General features: G+C 38.6%; 1 protein-coding gene across 7 annotated transcripts in view; it reads left to right on the forward strand.

Moving 5' to 3' along the window:
* Positions 1–26,752, forward strand: part of DENND1A (DENN domain containing 1A) — a 691,139-nt gene that overhangs the window by 430,729 nt on the left and 233,658 nt on the right. For all 7 annotated transcript variants that reach the window (XM_078150133.1, XM_078150134.1, XM_020967516.2 and 4 more), the window contains one exon: positions 24,376–24,477. In XM_078150133.1, the coding sequence (XP_078006259.1) occupies positions 24,376–24,477 (102 nt within the window). The remainder of the gene's footprint in view (positions 1–24,375; positions 24,478–26,752) is intronic.

Here is a 26,752-nt window from a genome sequence, read left to right on the forward strand (position 1 = left end):
CCCAGCTTATTTCAAAATATGTTTAAGGATTAACATTTTGGATCAAGTGGATTTTAATCTGGGATTCAAGTCAACAAAAATTTATTAAATGTGTAGATGACTGGGCCCTGTCTTGTCCTAAAGGAACATATTCTGGTAGGTAGATAAGAAAAATACATGGATAACTATAGTACATAAGATATGATAAGTACTTTAGATTGGTGTAGAAGAAAGTGTTATTGTTGAATGGGGGATCCAGGAAGCCTTAATGGAGGATATGGCATTTGAATTTAGCTTAAAAGGTTGGGTACGCAAGAGGAGGGAGTACGTTTATAGCACGGACAACAGAATTAGCAAAATGAAGACTGGAAAGCTGAAACTCTGTTCAAAGTGTGGATGGCAACAGATAGTAGACCACTTCAACTAGAATGTCAAATGTGTGGCAGAATGAGATAATGCTGGAAAAATAAATTGGAGCCAAATTACAGAGTATCTTGAATATCAAGCAAAAGGTACTACATAGGCAGCTAGATGGTAAAAGTCCTGTGATTGCTGACAGTCAAGAAAGAAACAACTATTCAAATCTGGCCTCAAACACCTACAGACTGTGTGACCCTGGACAAGTCATTCAACCTGTGTCTGCCTCAGTTTCCTCAGCTATAAAATGAGGAGAATTCATTTACTTCACAGTGTTGTTGTGGTTATCAACTGAGACAATATTTGCAAAGTGCTTAGCAACATGCCCTGGTACATAGTAAGTGTTTAGTAAATGCTTGTTCCCTCTCCTGGCTCTCTAGTAGACATACCCCAAGTCTACTGCTTTTTATCTGTGTGATCTTGGGTAATCCACTTTTGTAAATTGGAGAATTAATGTAGATAATTTATAGTAGTAAGTAATAGAGAAGACATTGAACACTGTTGAGCCAAGGAGTAGCCTGGCAAGATCTTTGTATAAACATTGGTCTGGTGATGTTATGAAGGTTGGATCAGAAGGAGAACACAGTGTAAGTGGGAAGACCTGTTCAGAAAGATGGCATTTCCTTAGCTCATTAGAGATTTAATGACCAAACCTAAATGTTCATTGCTAACATGTACCTGTGAAGCATGTCATGTTATTTTAGTGTAAATCAATTAAACATTTATTAAATGCCAGTTCTATTTAAAAGAGATGCAGCATAGCATAGGAGTAGGTAGAGAGAGGGCTTGGAATCAGGAAGACCTGGGCTCTAGTCCCACCTCTGACACACTTGTTGGCTTACCCTAGCACTTCAACTCTCCGTGTAGAAAGCCACTCCTTAAGACTTTAAGTTGCAGAACAGTGGCTGATCTACATTGGTAACGGGAGTCTCCTTACCAGGAGTACCCTATATCAATGAAATCACAGGTCTGGACAAAAATATTATCTACAAGCAATCATATTTGGTGCTAAAGATACAAGATAAAAATGCCATAGTCCTTACCCTCAGCTGGCTTAGTAGTGGAATAGGATGTGTACTCATATGCATAATGCGAGGTAGACTAGCAAAGGAGCCCTCCCTGAAACTGCTCATGGAAAATCTGAGCAGAGAGAAATCACCTGAAGCTACAGTGAACATGGAAGGCCTATGGAGGAGATTGACATCTGGGAACAAACAGGTAGAAAAGAAAACAATGTATTCTAGGCTTGGAAATTGTCCCTAGCATAAAGACAAAGAGAATTTAATATGATCACTTCTATGTTCACTTGCCCATCTTTGCAATGGTTTTAGAAGCCTTGGAGAGCAGCAGGCATCCCCCACCATTGTTGTGTTCTTCAGCTGATAGACTTCTCTTCATGAACCAGAATAACAGACTGAATGCCCAGAGACTATATAGTGGAACTGGACAGATTTATGGACTGTCTTAGCTAAATATAAATCCTGCAAGCCCCCGTGAAGTCCTCAGCACCCAAAGGATCAAGAATTTACAACTTTTCCAAGTCTTCACCAGATTCTGTTATGCAGATAATTTGTACTGACCGAATGGGTTAATTGACAGATCTTGATAAGTACATATGGGCATCATCTATCCCTATCTTTATTTTTTTTAAGTAAAAAAAGATAAGCCTGACTTTGGAAGCCATCCCAATTTTTATAAAGAAGGGAATTGGGACATTTTGGCATATGGGGTTTTTTAAATGAAATTTCATGGAACTGAAAACAGTCAATTTTAGGTTTCCAAAAATTGTTTTGATTTTCCTTGGTATAAATTTGCTGCACATGGTCTTAGAAAAGTACTAAGAAAGGCTACTGGAACTTTTTTTTGGAGGGGGAAGATATTTGGAATTTTTTCAAAGTATTGCCATGATATTATCATCATCATCAAAAATCCTTATCATTATTCATCTAAAATATCATAGCATCATCTGTATGTTTGTATTTATTTCCAATTATTCACCGTAGTATTGATAGACAAAATCTCTATCTGTTACTTATTAGCTATGTGAAAGGGGAAGTCACTTTACTATACCAGGTCTCAGTTTCCTTACTTGGAAGACAAGAGCACCAGACTAGATGAACCTTGATATTGTTAATCTGCTTTAAAACATGAATTCCTAGATGACAGAGACTGTATGCAATATTTAGTGTTTTACTCTTTACATGTGAATAGGATGGGGAAAAATTTTGAACTTATCCCTAGAAAGTTCCAAGTCAGTCAAAAGATTTTAGGTCCCCTCCCTCCCAGCTTCACCATATATTGCCTTTATGAGAGAAGTCATTGAAGAAGTCACTCTTTCTAAAGGCCAGACTCTACATTTGTGAAATTTTATTTGTGCTCCCTATATCACAAGGTCACTGTGAAGAGTGTGCTTTGTCAGTTGTAAAATGCTGTGGGAAAGTGAACCTTTTCTTAATAACAAAAATGTTCACCACAAATTATGATGATAGGGGTAGCAGCAGTAGCAGTAGTAGTAGCAGTAGTAGCAGCAACAGCAGCAGTAGCAGTAGCTATAGTAGTAGTAGTAGTAGCAGCAGCAGCAGCAGCAGTAGTAGTAGTAGTAGTAGTAGTAGTAGTAGTAGTAGTAGTAGCATCACAGCAATTGTTCACATATTTTATTGTGAACTGAAAATATTTCTCAGGCTTGTCACTTCTGCTGTTTGAACCTTATTTTCCTAACTTTTAAAATAGGAATACCTGAATGTTCTACCAGAAAAGTACTTTGTGAACTTTCAAGTACCATGGAAATGCAAGTTCTTAGTATTATTATTAATAATAATTTAAAGGTGATATTTTATAGTGAATTAGAAACTGTTATAGACCTTGGACAATTTATTTCAGAAGTCTGGACCTCAGTTCAACCTTCTATAAGATGGAGATACTACCTATACTGCTTGCCTCACAAGAATGTTTTGAGGAAAGAGTTTTGTAAATTTGTATTGTTTTTAAAAATTATTAAGCTATTTTATTCTAAAATGGAGGTGGCGAGGGAGAAGAAGGGTTTCATTTTTAGAGAACATTTCCAGCTGTGGCCTTAAGTAATAGAAGGTAACTTGCCTTTGCTTTAAATTTAATTTCTCTTTGATTCCCAAACAATTCTCATTCAACCTCCCATGCACTGGTAATCCCCATTGGCAGGGGAAATGGGCAATTTGGGTCTCTGGGTTAGCAGCCCAGACTGGTGATAAGGATCTTCGAGATCCTCTGCATAAGATCAGGGGCGACTACACTTCAAGGCTAGGCAAAGGGGCTGTCGGAAGAGAAGGGAAGATGCCCAGGAGGGGGGCAGCAGGCCACCTGCTGTGCCCGGATCAAAGGGTTGAAAGGTCAGAGGGCATGGCAAGCTTAACCATCTCTGTCTGCTGAATAGCAATTTCAGATTGTAAATCTTAGAGACTTCATTAAGTCCTTCTGGCCAAGACTGGGGAACGAAATAATAAAATTTTATATCTGTTGCGTTTCCTGCTTCTGGCAGCCAGGTTGACACATTGTCGTCTGCAACATAGCTGTGTCTTTAGATAAACAACCTATAAACATTTCCCAAGCTTTGCTAGTATTATCTGAGTTTTGATGAAAGCTGAAAACTTATTAAAGACTCAGATTTGAGGAATTGTATGGTACATTGTAAAATACAGAATATTAGAACTGGAAAAGACCTTAGAATATAGACTGTTATAATATAGAATTCATATTTATAGAACGTTGCAGCTAAAAGAGACCTTACAATATAGATCTGAAAGAGACTTTAGATTTCGTCTAGTCCAACGTCTTCATTTTACAGCTAGAGTCCTGAGGACCAGAGAAGTGAAGTAATGTGTCCAGAGTGCCTTAGGTAGTAGGTGGCAGAACCAACCACTAAACCTAGTTCTCTGAACTCCCAGCCAGATCTTCTCTTCTTTTCCATCACACAGTATCCCATTGTTCACATCGTGATTTTTATAATACATTACAGATAGTTACAGCTTCTAAAACCCGTTCTGATTTATGTAAAAAATAATAGTTTCTACTTTAATTTGACAGACATTTGTTAAGTGAACAAGGTATATACAGTTTTCTGTGCTGGGGATATAAAATCCAACTAAGAGCACTTTCTCCATTGACAAGAAGCCTTACCACAGTCTCACAGTATGGATAATTTCTACAGTGTTCTTTGGTTTACAAAACACTTCGGAATGACTTTGTGATGTGGAAAATATAATTATTATTCTCTGTGTTTTATAGCTAGAGGTACCTCATGCCTTGTCCATGGTCATGGGGAGGTTAGCAAGTATCCCTGCATACAGTGCTCTTCCCACTACAGCATTCTGCTTCTTTCTGAACTGCTTGTCTCTCTGTTTACAGAGAGATCTAGAATGGACCTTTGAATAGAATCCTAAGACACAGAACATTAGATCACTTACTCTAATCCCTTTATTTTACAGATAAGGAAACTGAGGCCCAGAATTGAAAAAAAAAAGCCTTTCGTCTTCATATATAACAGGAGGAAAGAAGCTTTATGAATATTCTTGTGACATAAAAAACGAGAATTCTAATGGTCCCAAAGCCTTTGCTTTTCTGGTATCCGCAGTTCAGGTGGCAGCTATTTCTCCCCTTTCAGTGTGCTTTTGGTATGTTCCAAGAAGTTTCTATTGACATATTCTATTGAATGTGATGTCCTAGATAACTCTTTTGGCCCTACAGTTATTCCAGTTTCACTTCTTCCATTGCTCTTATGTGAAACCACTTGCCCTAATAGTTGTTCATTTACTGGCCTAGTGTTTAAGACCCCCTAAAGTTTGTTTGAAAAGTTAAGAGATTTTCACAGTCAAGGTGCCATTTCTGAAATGCGAAGTGCTCCTTTCACCAGGAGATAAGTTCTCTCTGATTAAGTCCGTAATTCTTACTAAGCCATGTTTATAGAGGCTATAAACAATGTGTTCAGTGTGCTTGTTAAATTGGGTTTCCAACCTCTCCACTCTTTAAAAAACTGACATTTCAAATAAAAGGCAGGTGGAGATGGGAGTCCAGGCTGCCATAGTTCATGACAAATGAATGATGGCCAGGAGGGATTTGATGAGAAGAGTAGAGGTCTCATTTTATGAGCAGGAGACCCAAGGACCTTCTTTGAGCTTATTGTATTGACATATGCTTGAGATTCCCCTGAGAAATAATTTAATTCACATTCAGTCCTTTCAAACAGAAGGGACATCTCCATTTCAGGTACTTTTAATTCAGCAAATGATTCAGCAAACATTTATTAAATACCTTGTGTGTACACAGAGCACTGAAGGGCATTCACAACTTAGAAAAGACAAAGTCCCTGCTGTCTTTATTCCTTTGTACCTATGTAGCTAGAGAAGCTACATAGTGTAGTAGTCAAAAGACTAGTCCCAGTCCATAGTCTGACCCAAGCTCTGTGACTCTAGGCAAGTCACTTCCCTACTTTGACTCTCATTTTCCTTATATGAAAAATGAGAATAAGACTGCTCGTCCTGTCTACTGCCACAGGATTATTGTAAGCATCAAATGAGACTTATTGACTAGTAGACTTTTTTATTCACTAAATCAGCAAACATTGTCTTCTGTGTATGGACTGCTGCTAGATGCTGAGGGAGATATAAAATTTAAATAAGACACAGTTTTATGATGGACCTTAACATTCAGTACTAGAGCTCAGATGCCTCTACTCTTCCATGAAGGCTTCCTTAACACCCTGCTCCTCTCCCAACCTCGGTTGTTGCTTTTCTTTCTCTTCTAATATATCCACAGCATGTTTTTCTGATTTCTTCTTTCCCCTTACCTGCATCCATACTGTATACCCCCAGTAGAATGTAAACCCCTAAGGGAAGGATAGTTTAATTTTTGCCCTTGTATCTCCAGTACTTAACTCAGTGCCTTGCAAATAATAAATATTGATTGAATTAAGTTCTTTGGATTGAACAAATTATTTTAAAGATCTGTGGTATTCAACTTAGATTAAGGAAACAGAGCAGGGTTGGAAACTCTGACTCTAATACTTACTAGCCCTGTGACTATAGAAAAATCACTTTCACTCTAAGCCTGTTTCCTCATTTGTAAAAATGGAAATAATACTACCTAATAAAGTTATTATAAGAAAAGTGCTTTATAAATTTTAAATTATAAAAAAAATTGGAGTTTTTATTATTCTTATGCACAAAGCCCTGCATTCAACCCTTAGGACAGGTAGATAAATATTTTATATGATCCTGTTCTCAGTCAGATTGCAATTTAATGGGGAAGGAGGAAGATGAGAGCCATTCACAAATTACTAGCAAAAGAGAGGTAGAATGTGTTATGGACAGGGGCAAAATTCAGATTGAGTGCAGATAAAAAATTTGAGGGATCAATTTCACTTTGGTGAAGACTAGAGGGCAAGGGGTGAGTCAGGAAGTTTTCACATTAGGAGAGCCTGGAAAGATTTCAACAAATGGAGCTAGGGATGGCACATTCTAATTGTGGAAAAGGACACAGGGACAGCAGAGGGCAGAGAGTAGTCTAGTTTGACTGGAATGTAGAGTATGCAAAGGAAAATCTGAGATGAGGCTGTACAGGTAGGTTGTAGCCACATTGTAGAGTGACTTGAGTGCTAATTGTCAGGAGTGATACATTTTTGAGTGGGTAGTGGAACCTAGAGAATATCTGAATAGAGAAATGAAAGTAATATAGTAGGTATGTTCCCTATTTTCTTTGGGGTTTTTAATCAAATCCCTGGTACAATGTTAGGAACTCTAAATGTTTTTTTTTAAGTATCTCTTGGGGTAGGTTAAGTAGTAGGAGGGCAAGGTAGTGGGCAGAAGTAAAGTAGAGGAGTCAGGAGGGATAGGAAATAAGAGATACTAACAAACATAACAAAAATCAGGAGTAGAATTGTTAGGGTAATACATATATATATAAATGTATCTTGCTTAATTGTAGCTTTCTGGGGAGGGGAAAGGGGCAAAAAAGAGCAAAGTAAAAAGTTCACAGCAGAGAGCAAAAGAAAACTTACAAGGAAGCAAAGAAAAGATGGACAGCTCTCAACACAACACATAGTATTTATTACATAGGCTTTCTTGAAATGGAAATTTATTGCTGTATATATTGAATCCTCTCACATTCTGCTGTGTACATGGCAATGCTTATTTTTTCCTTTTCTTATTTTGTCTTTTGTATTTAAGTTCATATTATGTTTCTTTTTCTTTTCTCTATTGTGTATTTAAGTTTTAGTATTTAAGTCTAAAATAAAAGGGGGAAAAAGTGTCTTTTGGCCCTGCCTTCACGAAGAGAGGCTCATAGAATTTTCAAGTTAGAAGAGGACCTAAATGGTTATTTAGTCTAATCTGTGTCTCAAAACAAAACAAAAATCCCTTCTACGTTATACATGACGAATGGTCCTTCACTCTGCTTGAAGACCTCCAGTGACTGGAGCCCCATGCCTCTGAAGGCAACTCATCTTACTCACTAATATCTCAAACTGGCCCCTTTGAAATTTCCACCCATAATTTCTAGTTCTAGCTTCTCTAAGCAAGCTGAAGGTGACAAATACTGCTTCCCCATGATAACCTTTTAAATACTTAAAGGTAGTTATCGTATCTCCCCCAAAACTTTCCTAAGTTAAAAATTCCTAATCCCCTTAAGCAGTATTTATGTGGCGTTATCCGTGTGTCCTTCACAGTCCTGCTTTGCTGTCTTCTCTATGATCTTCAGTTATCAGTGTACTTCCTAAAAAGTAACCTTCAGAGCTGAAGAGAAGACTTCAAATGAGATCTAACCAGGGCAGAGTATAACAGGACAATCACCTTCCTAGTCCTGTGCACTGTTTCTCTTAATGTAGCCTAAGATCTCATTAGCTTTTTCACATGCTATGTCCCAAGTGTTGTCTCTATTAACCCTGCACCACACTCAAAGCCGCGGATGTTTTTCAGATGAGCCAATGTCTAACTATGCATCACCTGTCCTGTGCTTTTGAAAATGATTTTTTTGAGACCAAGCTTAAAACACTACTTGCATTTCTATTCAATTTCATTTCATTAGAATTTTTTTTGCAATGTTTGTTTGATGAAATCTTTCTAGATTCTGACTAGGTCACTAATTGTTAGCTTTCTCATCCAGCTTTGTGTCTTCTGCAAATCTGATTTGCTAAATATTTCTCTGTCTAAATTATGAGTTTAAAATGTTAATCCACACAGTGCTAAATATAGATCCCTGTGACACTTCACTAGAGACCTCTTCCCAAAATGACATCAAACCATGAATGATTGAATCCAAATCCATCTAGCTGCTCCCTCATCTAGCCCACTCTTCCCTCATCTTGTTCCCAAACATAGCATAACAGGCTGTGTCAAATGCTTTCCTAAAATCTAAGTACATTATATCTCTAGCAAAAAGAGAGAGAGAAAAAGGGTTACTTTAGGATCTTTTTTTTTATAAAGCTAGGCTACCTCTTCATGATCCCTAAGTTCAACTAACATTCTTTAAGTACCTAGTCTGTATAATACATTGTGCAAAAGGTTATATGAACATTAAAAAGACATAGTCCCTACCTTCAAAGAGCCAACCATCTAATGAGGAAAATTGCTTAGGTGCATCTATAAGCTGTGGTATGGTGAACAGTATATGCATGGTGCATGAAGCCTCAGATTTATAGAACCTGGGAGTTGGAAGAGACTTTAGCAGCCAGCCAATCCAACGCCTATACGCAAAGGAGCCAGGAGACCTGGGCAGGATCTCGGGCTCTGCCACTTAATAGTTATGTGATCTTGAGCAAGTTGTTTTGTTGGATTTCATTTTTCTCCTCTGTCAACTGAAGTAGTGAAATTAGATGATATCTGAGGCCTCTTTCTGCACATTTAAAATTAGTATATGACTAATGCATAAGAGTAGTAGAAAGTGCCAAAAGTTTGGAGGAGGGAAACCTTCCCTCCCAGCTTAGGGATTAGGGATGACTTTAAGGAGGAAGTGACATTTGAGCTGGGCCTTTAAGCATGTCCATGGATGAAGAAGATGAGAAGAAAGTCGTTCCAAATTTAGGCAATGGACTAAGTAAAAACATGGAAGTAGGAAAGTTAAAGATATCTACAAAGAACAATGAGAAGTCCAGTTTTGCTGCAGTATTGACTAAATGAATAGGGATATAGCCTAATCAAGAGGTCTTTAAACTGAAAAGAGAGAGGAAAGGAAGAACCTGCCCACCTCACTCTGTCAAGCCTTGTTCAATAGGGAACAGCAAGTACCACATAGGAAGAGGAATGTTCAAAGAGAAAACCAGTAATGCATGAGAAAAAGTATCTAAGAGGAAGCCAAGTAGAAACCCCATGGCCTCACTATGTATATATAAAGCACAAAACGTGAGTCATAAACAAAGAAAATAAAAAGTCTTAACAGCAGGAAAACTCCGGTGGCTATTATCTTTAGCATCAGATAGAGACTCCTCTGTTTTGTCATAGAAAGCTTTTCACAGCCTGCATCTAACCTACTTTTCCAGCCTTATAAAATTATATACACACACACACACACACACACACACACACACACACACACACACACAGTCTTACATATACGTATATACATATACATGTATGTATATATGTGTACATGTGTCCTTTACATACACCTCTATCCAGTCAAGCTTCCGTTCTTGAAGTACTCACATACAGCACTCCTCTTACTCTACGTGCCCTTGTATAGTCTGTCTCTTGGACCTGGAATGTGCTCCCTCTTCACCTTTGCCTCTTAAAATCCTTTGTTTCTTTCCAACCTCTGCTCAAGTACTGTCTTCTGTATGTGGCCTTTCCCAATTCACTTATAGCTTCTAACTACCTCTTCCCCACCTTAAAAAAAATTACCTTTTATGTATTTTATACTTGCTTAATTGTTGTCTCCATCTATAGAATGTAACTTGCCATTGGACAGAAACTGAGGTTGGGGTGTTTTTCTGGGGGAAGGTGGGTGTCTTTTTATTCCCAGTCACTTGCACCTGATAGGTGCTTGATACATGCTTGTTTCATTGATCAGTATTTGAGCCCATTAGTATCACTAAGACTTGATGGGGTGGCATTCATGATTGGCATATGGTATATAGATGCATTCATGTGAAGGAATACAGGAACCTATGGTGGAAACAGTAAAAAAACATTTGGATGAAGATCAAAGAAGGGAGATACGGAAGCAAATGCAGACTACCTAGGCAGAAGAGGCAATTCAATAAGGAGTTTAGGACACAGATCAATCACAGATATGGCATGGAAGCCAATTATATGAATAATGGAGAACTTCAACTATCTGGACATAAGCTGGAGCTTTCCCTTTTCTGCAAGAGCAGAGGTACCCCCAAAATGAGTGGTCTCCTGCATTTCAGTCCTTAAAAGGTAGAGGAAATAACAAGAGGGACTGCTTTTCCAGATTTAATTCGGACTAGCAAGACAGAACTGAAGTATAAATAATAGGAACCTTGGGGGAATATGATCACTCTAGTTTAAAATTCATGATGGAGGACAGGAATGCTGGGTACAGTCTCACATGTACTTAGATTTGGGGAGAATATTTTTCAAAAGTTTCAGAGAAAGCACAGATAAAATCCAGTAAGCTAAGCTCTACAAGGGAAGTTGGCCAAAGAGGAAGGATATACTCCCAAGAATCAGATTCTGAAGGTAAAAAATGATTCTGATGAAGAGAAAATGAGGGAGTTGCCTAAATAGACCAATGTGGCTGCATGGAGAATTCATTAACCAATTCAGATTTTAAAAATCTGGAGGCATGAAGGAAAGCAGGAAACTGGAGGAAATTTTTTTACAGGTAGTTTCTCTGATAAAGGTCTCATTTCTCAAGTATATAGGGAACTGAGTTAAATTTATGAAAATAAGAGACATTTCTCAATTGAGGAAAAACCAAAGGGTGTGAACAGGCAGTTTTCAGAAGAAGAAATCAAAGCTAACAATAGTCATAAGAAAAAATGCTCTAAATCACAATTAGGGAAATGTAAATTAAACAATTCTGAGGTACCACCTCACACCTATCAAATTGGCTAACATGACAGAAATGCTGGAGGGGATGTGGAAAAATAGGGACACTAATACACTGTTGGTGAAGTTGTGAATTGGTCTAACCATTCTGTAAAACAATTTGGAACTATGCCTAAAGGGCTATAAAACTGTGCATACCCTTTGACCCAGCAATACTACTACTAGGTCTATATACAAAAGAGTTCAAAGAAACAGGAAAGGGACTCGTGTCCAAAAATATATATAGCATCTTTTTTGGTGGTGGCAAAGAATTGGAAATTGAGGGGATACCCATTAATTGAGTAATGGCTAAACAAGTCATGATATATGATTGTGATGGAATATATTATGCTATAAGAAATGATGAGCAGGATGTTTTCAGAAAACCATGGAAAGACCTGTATGAACTGATGCAAGTGAAGTGAGGAGAACCAGGAGAACATTTTACATAGTAACAGAAATATTGTAACAACAATCAGCTAAGCTACTCTTATCAATACAGTGATCCACAACAGTTCCAAAGGTCTCATGTTGAAAAATGCTATCCACCTCCAAAGAGAGAACTGCTGTACTCTGAGTGCAGATTGAAACATATTTCTTTCACTTTCTTTGTTTTGTTTGTTTTTTGGGGTTTTTTGCAATGTTGAACATGGTTAATATGGAAATATGTTTTGCATGACCTTACATGCATAATGGGTATCACATTGCTTCCCTTCTCAGTGAGTGGTGGATGGGCTGGAAGGAGGGAGAGAATTTGCAATTCAAAAAAAAAAAAGAATGCTATAAAAGAAATTAAACAAATAAGTTTGAAGGCATATGAGAATAATAAAAATCTGAAGCAGTTAGGTGGCGCAGTGAATAAAACATTGGGCCTGGAGTCAGAAAGACTGAATTCAAACCTAGCCTCAGATATTTATAAGCTGTGTGACCCTGGGCAAGTCACATAACCTCTATCTACTTCAGTTTTCTCATCAGTATAGTAGGAATAATAATAGCACTTACCTCCCAGGTTCTTAAGAGAATCAAATGAAATAATATTTGTAAAGTACTTGACACAGTACCTGGCACATAATAGGTACTTTAATATTAGCTATCATCATAATTATTATTGCTGTTATTATTTAAAAGACATGTTAAAAGATGGAAGCATAGTAAATGAGGATGAATGCAAAAGAGTAGTATGTCCCTTTTAGAATGATGTCAGGAGGAGCAGTTAGGTGGTACGGTGGATAGAGCATCAGCCTTGGAGTCAGAAGGACTTGAGCTCAAATCTGGACTCAGACACTTATTAACTGTGTGACCCTGGGCAAGTCACTTAACCCTGATTGTCTCCAAAAAAAAGAAGGAAAAGAAAAGAAAAAAAAATAGAATGGTATCAGAACCATAAATCTCAAAATGAGCTAATGCTAGCAATGAGCTGGTTCCAGTAGAAGGTTATGTATTTGGGTTTTTTTTTTTTAATTTGGACAGTGAAAGAAAGCTTAAAGGACTAGGCCTACTATTCAATGAATGTGCTAATAACAATGGGTAAGGGTGAGAATGCTGTAAATTCAATTGTTATCTTGCTTGTTTTCTCTGCCAAAGAGAATGATCTTAATACATGGAAGGATAGAACAAAAATGGTTAGCAGGTAATGGAAACCCAAGATAAATAATACAGTATCTGTGTTATTAAGAGATTCAAGTCACCAGGCCCAAACTACATCACTGGATACTGAAAGAACTGGTTTTGATGCTTTCTCACCCCTCTAAGTGATCTTTCAAAGATCTTGGGGAATGGGAAATGTGCCACCAACTGGAGAAAGGCAAATGTCTCAATTTTCAAAAAAGGGAAAAGTACCAAGGGTATAAACTATAACTGAGAGACTTGACTTCTATGCCTGGAAAAGTTCTAGAAGTACTTTATTGAAATATTAAAATATCCAAGTCTCTCAACAGTCCGAGAAACCTCCCCTTTCCAGAGAGCATCGAACAACTCTCTCTTCTGAGAAACCCCACCATTCTCTAGAGATGCAGTTCATGTGACTCATAGTGACTCTGAAAGGATGGGATCATTTTGCACATGCTTCCCAGCTCTGTCACTTTGTCTTTCCCTTTGGGACCACATGATATTCTCTCCAGGTCTGAGAGGGTCAGGGCTTCTCCATCTCATTTCCCACCTTCTCTTTTCAAAGCTCTAGGTTTCTTTCCTTTCTTTCATTGAGGCTCTCTAAATCCTTGTTCCTACATGCACATAGTTCCCTCTAGAAGCTCTGTGGATTTCCAAGCCTCTTCCCTAATCTGCAGTGCAACTCAGGATCAGTGTCTATGTCCCTCTCTCACTTTGTGTTACTGCCTCCTTTTAATGGTCAAGGCCAGCTAGCACCAGTGTATAAGTTTTAGTATTTCAAAGTGTTCATTGAGTGATCTTCATTATTCTGCTGCTTCAAGCTTCAATTAAATCAGGACCCAAAAGACAAGGAGAATTCACACTTTGTTGAAAAGACTTATAGAGGTAGAAGAGACTTAGAGGACTTCACATGACTTATACCTCCTGTGTGAGCGTATAGATAGGGAGACTACTAAAAGCCAGCATGATTTCACCAAGAGCAAATAATGCCAAACTAACCTCATTTCTTATTTTGACAGGATAACTAAACTGGTTGGTAGGTGGGGGAAATGTCATAGGCATTGTATACTTGGTCAAAATGGAGAAGTGGTAGCCCAAAGAAGTGGATTTGGAATGGATGGAATAGCCAGACGCTAAGGAATAGCCATCAGTGAGTGACTTAAAGTCAACTTGGAGGACGAATTCTAGTGGAGTGGCCCATTTATCTAGTTCAACAATTTTATCAGTGTCTTAGTTGAAGCCATGGGAGGCATGTCTGTCAAATTTGCAAATGTCATACAGCTGAAAGGGATAGCTAACATGTCAAGTTGCAGGGTTAAGCTCCAAAAAATTAGAATAGCAGGTTAAATTTCCACAGTTAGATTCAAAATGTCACCTTCAGGTGATAATATCTATAAATCAACTCTTGAGTACAGCCTTAAAAATTGTCTTTTTGCTTCATACTACTTCAGAGAAATAGGGTGACTCTGAAGCCAGCCCAAACTTGGGACTAAATAACCTTGTTTCTTAGAAGCCTTTAAAAACATTCTTTCTGTTGGGAAGATAATAGGATTTGTCACCCAAGTAACTTATATAGATTAAAAGGTATGAACTCTTCTTTAGCAAAATCCAGGAGGAAGTTTTTTCAGTCTTGTTTCTTAGTTTTGCTCAGTCGAATGAAGAAACTAGCTCCTTTTAAGAGAGATCTTCTTTAACTGGGGACTAGTCTTAATTAATATGCAAAAGAAGAAACCAGATAAAGGATATTGGAGGCATTTAAGGCTCATAGATCAAGCAGTCCATCAATAAGCATTGATTAAGCCCTTTCTATGTGCCTGGCGCTGTACTAAGCACTGGGGACAAGAAGAAAAAGCAAAAACAATCCCTGCCCTCAAGGAACTACATTTTAGCGAGTGAGACAACATATACAAATCCTAACACGCACAAGATAAATATAGAATAATTGAAAGGTGTCCATAGAAAGAATGGCTGTAGTAGCTGGGGAGGCCAGGAAAGGCCTCCTTGAAGAGATTGGTCTTAAAGGAAGCCGAATATTTTAAGAGTCAGAGGTTGGGGTGCAGTGTTCCAGGAGTGAGCAACAACCCGTGCAGGGCACTGAGACAGAAGATGGAGAGCAGCAAACAAGCCTTTTGGGTTGGATGACAAAGAAGGCACGCAGAGACCACTTTGTAGAGAACTTTAAATGCTAAAGGAGGCTTAACTTTCCCTTACGTACTGTTAAATACTTGGAAGTATTGGGGCAAGTTACTTCTTCCTGGGCCTCAATTTTGTCATCTATAAAATAGTCTCTAAAGTTTCTTCCAAATGTGACATTGAGGTTCTGTGCTTTATTACAGAATATTCTCTGTCGTAAGCTCCCTTCCAGCTCTAATATTCTATTGTTGATTGGGGATTATGGGCTTTTGGCAAAATAGCTCTGCGACCTTGCTTAGTCATCTTTGACCTTGTTAACAGGAGTCTGATATTGTTACATTTTGAGGAATGGTTTGAGGTTGGCTTCTTTTAAGAAGTGTTCTATCACCTCTCTTATAACCAACTTCTGTTTCTGGTTAAAGTACATTGGAAAATTCCAGCTACATATTCACAGCTCCTCTGAGCTGTCAAACTGAGCTTTTTAATTTTGTGCAACAGGAAAGAGCAAATCAGTGTCTATTCCTTCCTGATCCTTCAGATGAAGGAAAAAGCAAAGTTTATCAACTCTTTGGCAGCCCAGTGACCTTCGGGGGCCTGAGGTGGTAAGGGGGAAATGTCACTGCTCCCTGTGTACTTCTGTAGAATCTTAAATTAAATTAAAGGACTGTTTGACCTCTCCATTCTTCTCCCTTTCTCTTTTGCCCCCTCTTCCTTTTTCCTCTAAGCCAGTCATATCCCATGTGGGTGAGGATCATAATCAATTAATCAACAAACATTTATTATTAAACACCTATTTACCAGTCCATATGCTAGATCCTGAGGTACAAAAACAAAAATGAAACAGTCCCTGCTCTCAAGGAGCTTATATTCTATTAGAAAAAAAAATAACATGTACAAATCTAAATATATTTTATATATATGTGTGTGTGTGTGTGTGTGTGTGTGTGTATGTATGTGTATATGTACACGATAAATGTGAAATTAATGCAAGGTACTTTAAGGGGAGTAGAAAAGCTAGGTGACACAGTAGATAGAACAGTGGGCCTGAAGTCAGAAAAACCAGAGTTCAAATCTCATCTCAGATACTTATTAGCCATGTGACCCTGGCCAAGTCATTTAGCCTCTGCCTTCATAAAACTGGAGAAGAAAATAGCAAACCATTCCAGTCTCTTTGCCAAGAAAACTCCATGGACAGTTGGTCCACAGGGCCACGAAGTCAGACGCAACTGACCAGCTGAACAAGTTTAAGGAGGGAGAGCACTAGCATTTGGGGGAATCAGAAAAAGGTTTATGTAGAAGGTGGTGGTTGAGCTGAGTTATGAAAGAAATAGATTCTGTGCTGAGGAAGTAAAGAATGAATGCATTACAGGCATGAGGGGCAGCTAGGAAAAAGGCATGGGGATAGGAGTGGGGAGTGGGAAGCCATGTATGAAGAACATCACGGCTAATTTGGCTGTACCATAGAGGGTGAGTAGGTTAATAATATGAGACTAGAAAGGTGGGTTGGTGCTAGGTTTCAAAGCACTTTAAAAGCCAAATAGAGGAATGGATATTTTATCGTAGAGGTAAGGAGTCATTGAAGTTTCTTGAGTAAGAGAATGATATTAACAGGCTTTTATTTAAGGAAAATCGCCTTGGCTGTTAGTTAGAAAATGAGTTGCAGTGGAGAGAGGTTTGAGGAAGGGAGCCCAATTAGGAGGCTATTGCTGTAGCCCAGGCAATGAGAGGTGATGAGGGGCTAAAGTAAGAGGTAGGCTTTCTGAGTAATAAGAGGAGGGCAAATGTGGAAGATGTTGTGGAAGTGGGGAGATTTGGCAACCAATTGGATTTGCTAGTAAGAGAAAATTAGGAGTTGAGGATAATACTAAAGTTCAAACCTGGGAAACTGCAAGGATGGTATTGGCCTTGGCAGAGATTAAGGAAGTTCAGAAGAAAAGTAGGAAAGATAATGAGTTCTGTTTTGGCCATGTTGAGTTTGGGATACTTAATGGGACATCTTGTTTGAAATGTCCAGTAGGCAGGTGTTGATTCAGAATTAGTTACTATTCCCATTTTATAGATGAGGAAACTGAGACACAGTAAGGTTAAATGACTTGCCTACTTAGTAAGTGTCTGAGTCTGGATTTAAACTCAGGGTTTCCTGATTCCCAGTCCAGTGCTCCATCCACTGTGCCATCTAGCTATAGCTAGAGGACAAGTCACTGTGGTCTGAATTGGGTGATGAATTTCAATGGAATGAGCTTCAAAGAAGGAAAGGTTCTTGACTGGTGTTAGCAAAATTGAACTTTGAAGGAGAAAAGGTACTGAGTAGTGTTAGCAAAAGAAAAGGTGAAGAGGTAATGAAGAATAAAGAGTATTATAACTCATTGGGGGAGTCAGTTGGGAAGATACAACTAGTGCAGAAGAGAATTCAGTGTCATCTGGGGGGAATCATATCTTTGTGAATGCCATACAGGCATAAAAAGCATAAAAAGAAGATATCTGAAATGAAAGGAAGTTTACTATTTGTGGAATAGCAATTCCAGAGGAATTGTGAGGTAAGTAATGCAAACAGTATTTATCACCATTTTATAGATGAGAAAATTGAGGCTCCAAGAGGTTGTCTTGCCTATGGTGAAACAGCCAATACAGTTTTTTTTTAAATTTTTTTTGGCCAGGCAATGGGGGTTAAGTGACTTGCCCAGGGTCACACAGCTAGTTAAGTGTTATGTGTCTGAGGTCAGATTTGAACTCAGGTCCTCCTGAATTCAGGGCCGGTGCTCTATCCACTACGCCACCTAGCTGCCCCCGCCAATACAGTTTTGAATAGTGATTCGAACTCATATCTGATTCCATGTCTAAAATTTGGAATTCTACACCATGTTGTCTTTTTAAGTGCTGTACAAGTGTTAATACAATTATTGTATTTCTTCTTTCTCCATTATGGGGAATATTTGTTTATTCCCTGCAAGTAAAATGAACATGCAGCCAATCTTTACAGCTGGAAGTTTAGGTTGAGAACTAGTTGGGCTGGCTGACTTCTATGTTGTCTTTTAGCCTTAACATGATACTATAATATAATTAATCAAGTAGTTATTAAGTGCCAATGTGTGCAGAATGTTGTACTAAGCATTGGAGAAAATGTAACATCTAGAGGCAATATGGTATCTGCCTTTGTGGAGTTTATAGTCTAGACAGAATGAATGAAAAGCCTTTATTGATTGCTTAATACGTACCATTGTGCTGAGTGCTCAAAATACAAAAAGCAAAATAGTCCTTGCCCTCAGAAAGCTCATATTCTAGTAGACGACCCATATAAAAGTGGTAAACAAAGAGACTTGCTTTGTTCAGTGAAGTCATGAGGATGGAGACCTGGAACTTTTGTCTGATTCATCCTTTCTGGGAATGAAAGTGATTGCATGGTTTGTTAGAAAAGTACAAAATGGACTTCTAAGTCACATGAGCAACAAAAACATGGTTTTTTTCCCTGATTCCCCACAACTTCTGCAACACAGAAATTATACATCAAAGATAAAGCAACTTCAGCTGTTTCCACAGTCTAGGACATGCAGAATCCAAAAGAAAATTAATTAAATTGAAACACACACACAAACATATACAAGTATGAACTGATACTCACTGACTGTGAGCTTACTCAATACCCTTGCACCACCTCTCATGCTACCACAGCATGGCTACACTAGGAGACCCAAAGAAATGACACAGGCTTGCAACAAAATCCACCCCCCACATATCAGTTTCCTATCTCTCTTTCCAGTGACATGGAAACCTCAACTCCAGGCTTCAGAAATTTGCCCAGTTTGTGACAGACAGTCAGTGTGGCGATAGCCCTTCAGGAATAAAAGCCTGCTGGATGTCACAGCCCCATAGTTCCACTGCTACAAAGCTCTGAACTGCTGGCACAAGTCAAAGAACTAAGAAGAAGGAGAGAAGACAGGATACATTGGTTGAGGTGGGGCAAGGAAGGGGGAACATATTCTATAGCATTCCTCCGCGTCTGAGGAAAAGATCGCAGCACCCCAGCTGGAGCCAGTTCTGACTACCCTAAAGTCACTTAGGACATAGATATAAGCTGTTGAACTATGAATTGCCCAGCATGGGAGAAAGCTGAGATGCTTTGAGAGCCAGGCCCCAAGGAAACTGCAATCGAAGTGGAGGGAGTCAAAGAATGAACAACAGGAGAAAATAAGGGGGGAGGAGAGGGAGACTGAAATCATCAAAGATTTCAGGAAGAGCAAAACTCAAAGGCCTTGAACATAAGCAAATAAGTCAACAGGAAAAACAGTAACAATAGAAGGAAATATGGCCTTTAGATCTAATAAACTAATTCATACATCTATGAATAAATACTGCAGCACAAAGGAAAATGATCCAACACTTCATGAGACAGGAGACCTTGTAGAATTTGAAGAATTAAAACATGCTGTTCTTGAGTGGTTCAAATGAGAAATGAGAATATTGAGAAGAGAATTTATGTCCAACACAGCAAAAATAATAGAATTCTAGAATTAAAATTATTAAAAAACAAACACACAACTTGAATCTACGATGGCAGTCTTCGCCAAAGAAACAAAAGAGAGAAAAATAGATTGAGAATTCAGATATACTGAAGTTAAAGACATTCTAGAAGAAGAGAAGCCAAAAATAACAACATTAAAAAGGTACAAAATACTATGTAAGGTGTAAGGGGCAAAGAGGTGAGGAATATGGAAAAATAATCAAAGAAGGTTTCATGGAAGATGTTGAGCAAAGATGGATAGGTAGTACATTATAGGAATATATAACAGCTTGAGCAAATGTAGAAATGTAGGAGAGCTCAGAGCATATTTGGAGGACAGAGAGTAATCCCCTTTAACTTGATTGGGATGCAGAGTATGTAAAAACAAGCATTGTGAGGTAAGGCTGGAAAGGGGCAATATAAGATTTTGGAGGGCCAAGCAAAGTAGCTTAAACATAGTTTGTTAATTGAACCATTGTAGTTTCTAGCACTCTTCTGCTCAAAATCTTTTGTTCTAGAATTCTATCCCTTAACCATTTCTTCCAACTCTTAACATTTTGTAATCTATGTCCTAACAGTTTTTGCTCTAGAGTCTATTGCATTTCTAATAATCTGTGGTCTAAGTACTCCTTCAGCTTTGATATACGTAACATTCTTTATTCTAAGCCTCTTTTAACTATGGTATTCTGTGCTTCTAATCATCCTTATGTGAAATATAGTTGTATATACTGTGCATTATCAAGAACCATGTGAATCTTCATTCCCTCAGAATGATTATAGTTTATGTTTTTGTTGGATTTTTTTTTTCTTCTGGAGAGCGTAAAGCCCTTTATACGTACTGTGATACCCAGTTTGCAAATTCTCTGGGAATGAAGCTCATTTCACTAAAATTGACCTATACACAAGGGAGGCTGGAGGAAGTTCCAGTGTCCCTATCACTGAGCCAGTAACCACAAGGAAGAGGAGGTATTGGTACTCTTCTAGGAACAGCTTTCTATAGAGAGCAGCTACCTATACTCACTTGAGAGAGGGGAGCTCATTTCACAAGCTTACAGGATTTCCATCCCCCTCTTGCTTGCTGAATTTCTAAATGTCCTTTAATGTCCAGCACAAATTCTACTTCTTTCATGAAGCTTTCCCAGATCTCCCCTGTTCAAGTCAGGAATGACTTTCCCTTTTACATCTCACCTAACACATTCTATACATTGATGGTATACTTAATTAAAAATTTTTATGTTAATCGTGATCTTTTTGTATTTTAACCTCCTACTAAAATAAAAGTTCCATGAGAACTGGGGCCATGTATTAGCTAAACTTTATAACACCAACCACAATGTTTTGCAGTTTATAGTCCTTGATAGGTATCTGTTAGGTGAATGAGTGAACAGTGAACTGAGAGTTAGGAGACCTGGGCCCAGCATTTAGTAACTGTCAGAGCTTAGCAAAGTCACTTAACCTTTCTAAGTAACAGTTTCCTCTTCCATAAAACAGGGACTAATACTATTTGCACTCTTTAGATGACGAAAATCTTTGATCTTCATGACAATCCTGTGAAATTGATCTTATGAGGATTATTTTCTCCATTTTACAGATAAAAAAACTTTAGGGAGTAGAAATGACTACTAAGTTTCAGAATTGGGATTTGAACCGAAGTCTTGCTAACCTTTGATACACCACACCACCTTTTGTTAGTGCCCTTTGCTTTTATCATCAGGTTCTAAATCAAAGCATTTCTATACTGTGTGTGTTAACAGCCTTGGCTGAATTTGTGACTTCAGAGGGCAGGAAGTCAAGCAAGGTCCCCACTACAACATAAAGAGGAAGGCATTTTTTAATTAATGGGATCGATGAGGAAATGTCACATTTGGTTTTGCTCCTCTGTGCAGGAAATGCCAGTTGGGTAGCTAAAGTGTTTGTCCATGTGTGTGTGTTTTTTCATTGCTGAGAAGAACCCACAGCAGCTGGTGGGGGTGGGGTTTGCCTCTGGCAGAGGCCTTGGCATATGTTGTAACTAAAAAAGAGAGGGAATGTGTTCGTGGACCTAGCTACATGAGAGCTGTTGGGTGTTCTTCAGTACCAGTTAGTATTTTTAATTGGGTAGGGTTTCTGGGGGACGTTTTTGACATCTGCTCATATCTTTGCCGAATTTTCTTCCTCAAAGTAAGAAACACAAGCTGTGTGGATAGAGTGATTTTTAAAAAATAATTGGAAGCAAAGATGTATCTCTCTAAGTCTTATAGGAGGACTACTTTTTAAGGAGGCCAAAACTAACAGGAAAATGATAGTCCAGTACCTGATGTTCAGAAGCAGATATTCTGGAGTCCTTTAGATCTCTGGCCTCCAAAATGGGGCCTGGGGTTTCCTGGGGGCAGTGGCATCATCCTAGCTGGCTGTGGACTAACTCCAAGTGACTGACCACTTGGAGGGTGGTGAGATAGGTTGTATTCTACCCTTACTGCAAAGGTGCTGATCTTAGGATTTATCTCTAACATCTCCACACTTATGTTTATCCCTCAACACTTACCCCTCTCCTCTCCTCTCTGATCTCCTTGTGTTGTACCAGCTTCTAGTCTTCCCTTTCTAAACTGGTCATGTTCACATGCTATTGGAATTATCCCCAGGCTTTGCATTTGGAGGTAGTGACCAGTAAGAGACATACCTTCCCCCTTTTGATTTTGGGTGGAAAAGAATGGATCATACAGGATGAGAAGGCATGGATGAATTGTGATCTGGTTCTGGATGTCATTACATTCTTTTATTTCCCAAACATACCCATCTTCCAGACTTCCCTATTACTGTCAAGGGCACCATCGTTCTAGCCACTCACATTCTAACAACCTTAACATCTTTCCTTCACCTCATATTCACATACGTAATCAGTTGTCAAATCTTGGTTCTGCCTCCACACCTCTCATACTCACCCCCTTCTCTTTACTCATGCAGTCACTGACCTCATTCAGACCTTCTTCACCTCTTGCTGGTACCATGTGGACAAAATTCATGCCCCCGTCCTCTGCCTCCTGCCTCTCTAGAATAGATCACCTCCTGGTTGCATCAGACTTCTCTCGCTGGTTTGGGCTTTGCCCTTTGCAGCAGTGACCTATGAATAAGAGTGCTGAATCTGACCCTCCCCCCTTCTTGTTTTTAAGTGGGACAAAATGAGCCACACAGGATGAATAGACATGGACAGGCGGCATTGTTTACCTTATCTCCCTCTTATTGTTGAGGGCAGCACCTTCAATCTTGCCTTCCTCCCAGATACCCATTTTGAACCTTGGGGTCACCCTAGGCTCTCACCCCTCTTGTCGTGACAGAAATGATCTTGTTATTTCTACCTCCAAAAACTCTCCTGTGTCTCCTTCTCTCTACACACAGTGACCACTTATATTCAGGACATTATCATCTCTTACCAGAGTTCTTGCAACGTGTTTCTAATTGGTCTCCCCACCTTCCTGCCATCTCACTATTTACTCAGTAAACTCCAGTGGCTCCCTACCGACTCTAGGATTTAATGCTACTTCATCTTCATCTCATCTTTTAAATTTTTCTAGTTAATGTTTTATAATATATAATTATTAATACAAGTATTTTATAGAGATAAAGTATTTAGTAATTTGTAGGGATGGGGCTAAGAATAGACCTGTGATTTCACTGGTATAAGAACTCCCAGCTAAAGAATATCCCTGTACTAACGCAGGTTGGTGTGTTCTCTACAATTTATATTCTTAGAGAATTGCACTTAGCAAGGGGCTAAGTGACTTGCACAGAGACACTTCAATATGTATCAGAGATGGGTCTTGCCCCAAAGTCTTTCTAGTTCTGAAGCCAATTCTCTATCCCCAGTGACACCTGGCCTCTTTATATAACTTTTATGCAAGTTAAATATACATATATTAATGGTACCTGCTTGAATATTTTTAACTGATTGGGTTGCACGATCAAAAAAATTTGGAGACGGCTGCTGTTAACGACTAGATAGTGGCTGTACTAGCAACACCAAGCGCATCCTTCACTTACTCTTCCTTTGAGTCTTTTTTGCTCATGTTCCTTAATGTAATCAGTGACCAAAAAGTTGCTAAATTGCAACCATTATAGAATCATGCAATGATAGCTCTCCTGTGGACCTTGGAACATGGAATGTTAGAGCAAGATGGAATCTTAAAACATTAGAATTATAGAACATTGAACATAAACTATGAAAGGAAGATGAACCCTTAAAATAATGTGGAGCAATAAAGACTAATTCCTATCAGCTGCTAGGGAGTAAAAAGTACTAGGTGACACATTTGGATATTTTGGCAACTTTGTAAAAGAGGCAACATGGTATAGGTGAAAGGCCCTGGGTTTGGAATCATAACACTTAGATTCAAGTCCTAGCTCTAATACTTATTTGATGTGTGACTAGGGAAGTCACCTTAATAAAATGATCCTCAATTACCCACCTGCAAAATGGGAATATTACTTCCATTCCCTAATTCACAGAAATTTTTCGTGGAAAGCATTTTGTAAATCTTAAGACAGTATAGTATAGAAATATGTTATTATTATCATGTTGCTGTAAAATACATGACGTAATTTTATTACCTCATATTATATATATATTATCATAGTATAAACCTATATCTTATACTATATTACTATAGAAATCTGAGATGTCATTATTATTGGTGAGTGCACTCCAAATTTCAACATATTCTTTCTTTTCCATGTGATTATTTACAGAAAGTTAGGACTATGGCCCTGGAAGATGTTGTGATTCTGAATGTGGATACCAACACTCTGGAAACTCCTTTTGATGATCTTCAAAGCCTCCCGAATGATGTGGTGGGTAAATATATCTCTTGGTCAAGCATTAGTGACTCTGTATTAATAAGGTTAATGTGATTTGGATACCATGTAATAAGAAGTATTCTGGGGCTATCCTGATTCTGAATTAAATATTACTAACGTTTATAGCAGCTCTTTTTGTAGTGATAAAGAACTGGAAACTTAAAGGAGTGCCCATCAATTGGGGAATGGCTGAACAAAGGTATATGAATTAATGGAATACTATTGTGTATTAAGAAATAATGAAAGAAATGGTTTCATAGAAGCCCGTGGAGACTTGAAATATAAACTGATAAAAAGAAAACAACACACATAATAACAGTAATATTGTAAAGAAAAATCACTTTGGATGACTTAAGTACCCTGATCAACATAGTGACCAACCATGATTCCAGAAGATCCAGGATGAATCATGCTGTCCTATGGATTCAGAGTACCAAATGAGACTTATATTTTTTGGACATGGCTAATGAAGCAATTAGTTTTACTTGACAAAATATTTGTTGCAAGGGTATTGTTTTTCTTGTTCTTTTCTCAATTGAAGGAGAAAGTGAGAGGGAGAGAAAATAGATTTACTTCATTTAAAAAATATAAAATTTAGTTTTAAAAGTAAATACTCCTATGGGCTTATTCTGCACTAAACTGGAAATAATGGGACAGTTATTCATTCTGGATGACTTTGAGAAGCCAGGTATTATAAAAAAATTTTGTACCTCTCATTTTCACATAAGTTCCATTGTAGAGTGTGGTGGCAACCCTGGGATCTAGATACTTGTTATATTTTCATGAGCATCTGGAGCCTAGTCTGCCACCTTCACTGATGCCCTTCATTGTTGGTAGTGTCCTCAAGTGAACTTCCCTCTCTTTGAAGTAAGAAGATAGAGGAAAAGAAGATGTTTTTAGTTGAGCAAATTATGAGTCAAGGATGATAACAAATGGTCCCTTCTCTCCATACTTTGTGTTCTACCATGTGGAAAATTGTAATATCTTTGAAGTAAGGCCTTTAGTCTTCATTAATTAAAAGAATTAATTTCTATTTATAAGTACAGTGGCATGAGAAGGGACTTAGCAGAAAGAAAAGGGAGGGAGGAAGAAAGGAAGGAAATAGATCATTTAGTTGTAATATATGTTAACTAGCAGTTGTTTCTAGTCTTGCCAATACCAGGTATCCATGAGCCAGAGGCTAAGTTTAACACTGAGGTTCTTGAGGAACTGTTGTTCTGTCATTTTAGTCATTGCTGACTCTGCCTAACCCCATTTTCTTGGCAAAGATACTGGAGTGGTTTGCCATTTCCTTCTCCAGTTTATTTTACAGATGAGGAAACTGAGGCAAACAGGGTTAAGTGACTTGCCCAGAGTCACACAGCTAGTAAGTATCTGAGGCCAAATTTGAACTGAGGTCTTCCTGACTTCAGACCCAGTGCTCTATCCACTGTACCACCTAACTGCACCTTTCCTTGGGGAATTAGAGGGTACTTATTTCAGCTTCTATTCTGCTAGGCCCCACTGAATGTCCTCCACCAGTCAGAATGAAAACTAAGCTACTTGTATTTCATTGTGATGCTATTGCCTGCCTATTCTAGGTGGTATGGCTGTAGGGGAAAGGGGATAATTTATTTTGAAAATGTTTAAATGAAGATATTTGTGTAAATATTGGGGCATTGTGAATTGGAGTGTGGCAAAATGGCAAAGTGAGAAGTTGGCAACTTTGCTTCAACTCCTACAAAACCTCTTCTACAACAACATAAAAAAATTCACCAAACTGAATTCTGAGCAGCACAGCCAAGAAAAAGTCACAATGAGTTGTTTTTCTAGCCCAGAGCAGCTTAGGAAGATAGAAAAGTCTGCAGGCACTTGTGTGGGAGCTGGCCAGGAGTGGAGAGCAGCAACAGACAACAGCAGTGGGGAGCAGCCCAGCACCCAGGATGGTAGGGAGACTGAATATCTGGGTAGATAGATATCACAGGGGACCGCTATGCTAACAGCTAGGAGCAGGAACAGGGACTGTCTGGCAGCTCTGTTACCCTTTCACCAGTTCTGAGTCACAGTACCAGGGCAGAGAGGAGCAGTCACAGTCACAAGGGAACAAGAGCCCTGTCTTCAGCTTTCGAGGCTCTCACCCCAGTGACATAAGAGGGTCAGACAGCTGGTCAGAAAGAAGATAAAGGGAACCCTTTGCTGGCACTGGGTACAGTACTGGTGCTATTTGGCAATTCTGTTGCCCATATGCAGTTCTGAGTTTCAGTTCCAGGGTGGAGAAAAGTGTTTGTGG

This window comes from Phascolarctos cinereus, unplaced genomic scaffold (assembly GCF_003287225.1).
Source record: "Phascolarctos cinereus isolate Bilbo 61053 unplaced genomic scaffold, phaCin_HiC Scaffold_2;HRSCAF=192, whole genome shotgun sequence".
Classification (NCBI taxonomy): domain Eukaryota; kingdom Metazoa; phylum Chordata; class Mammalia; order Diprotodontia; family Phascolarctidae; genus Phascolarctos; species Phascolarctos cinereus.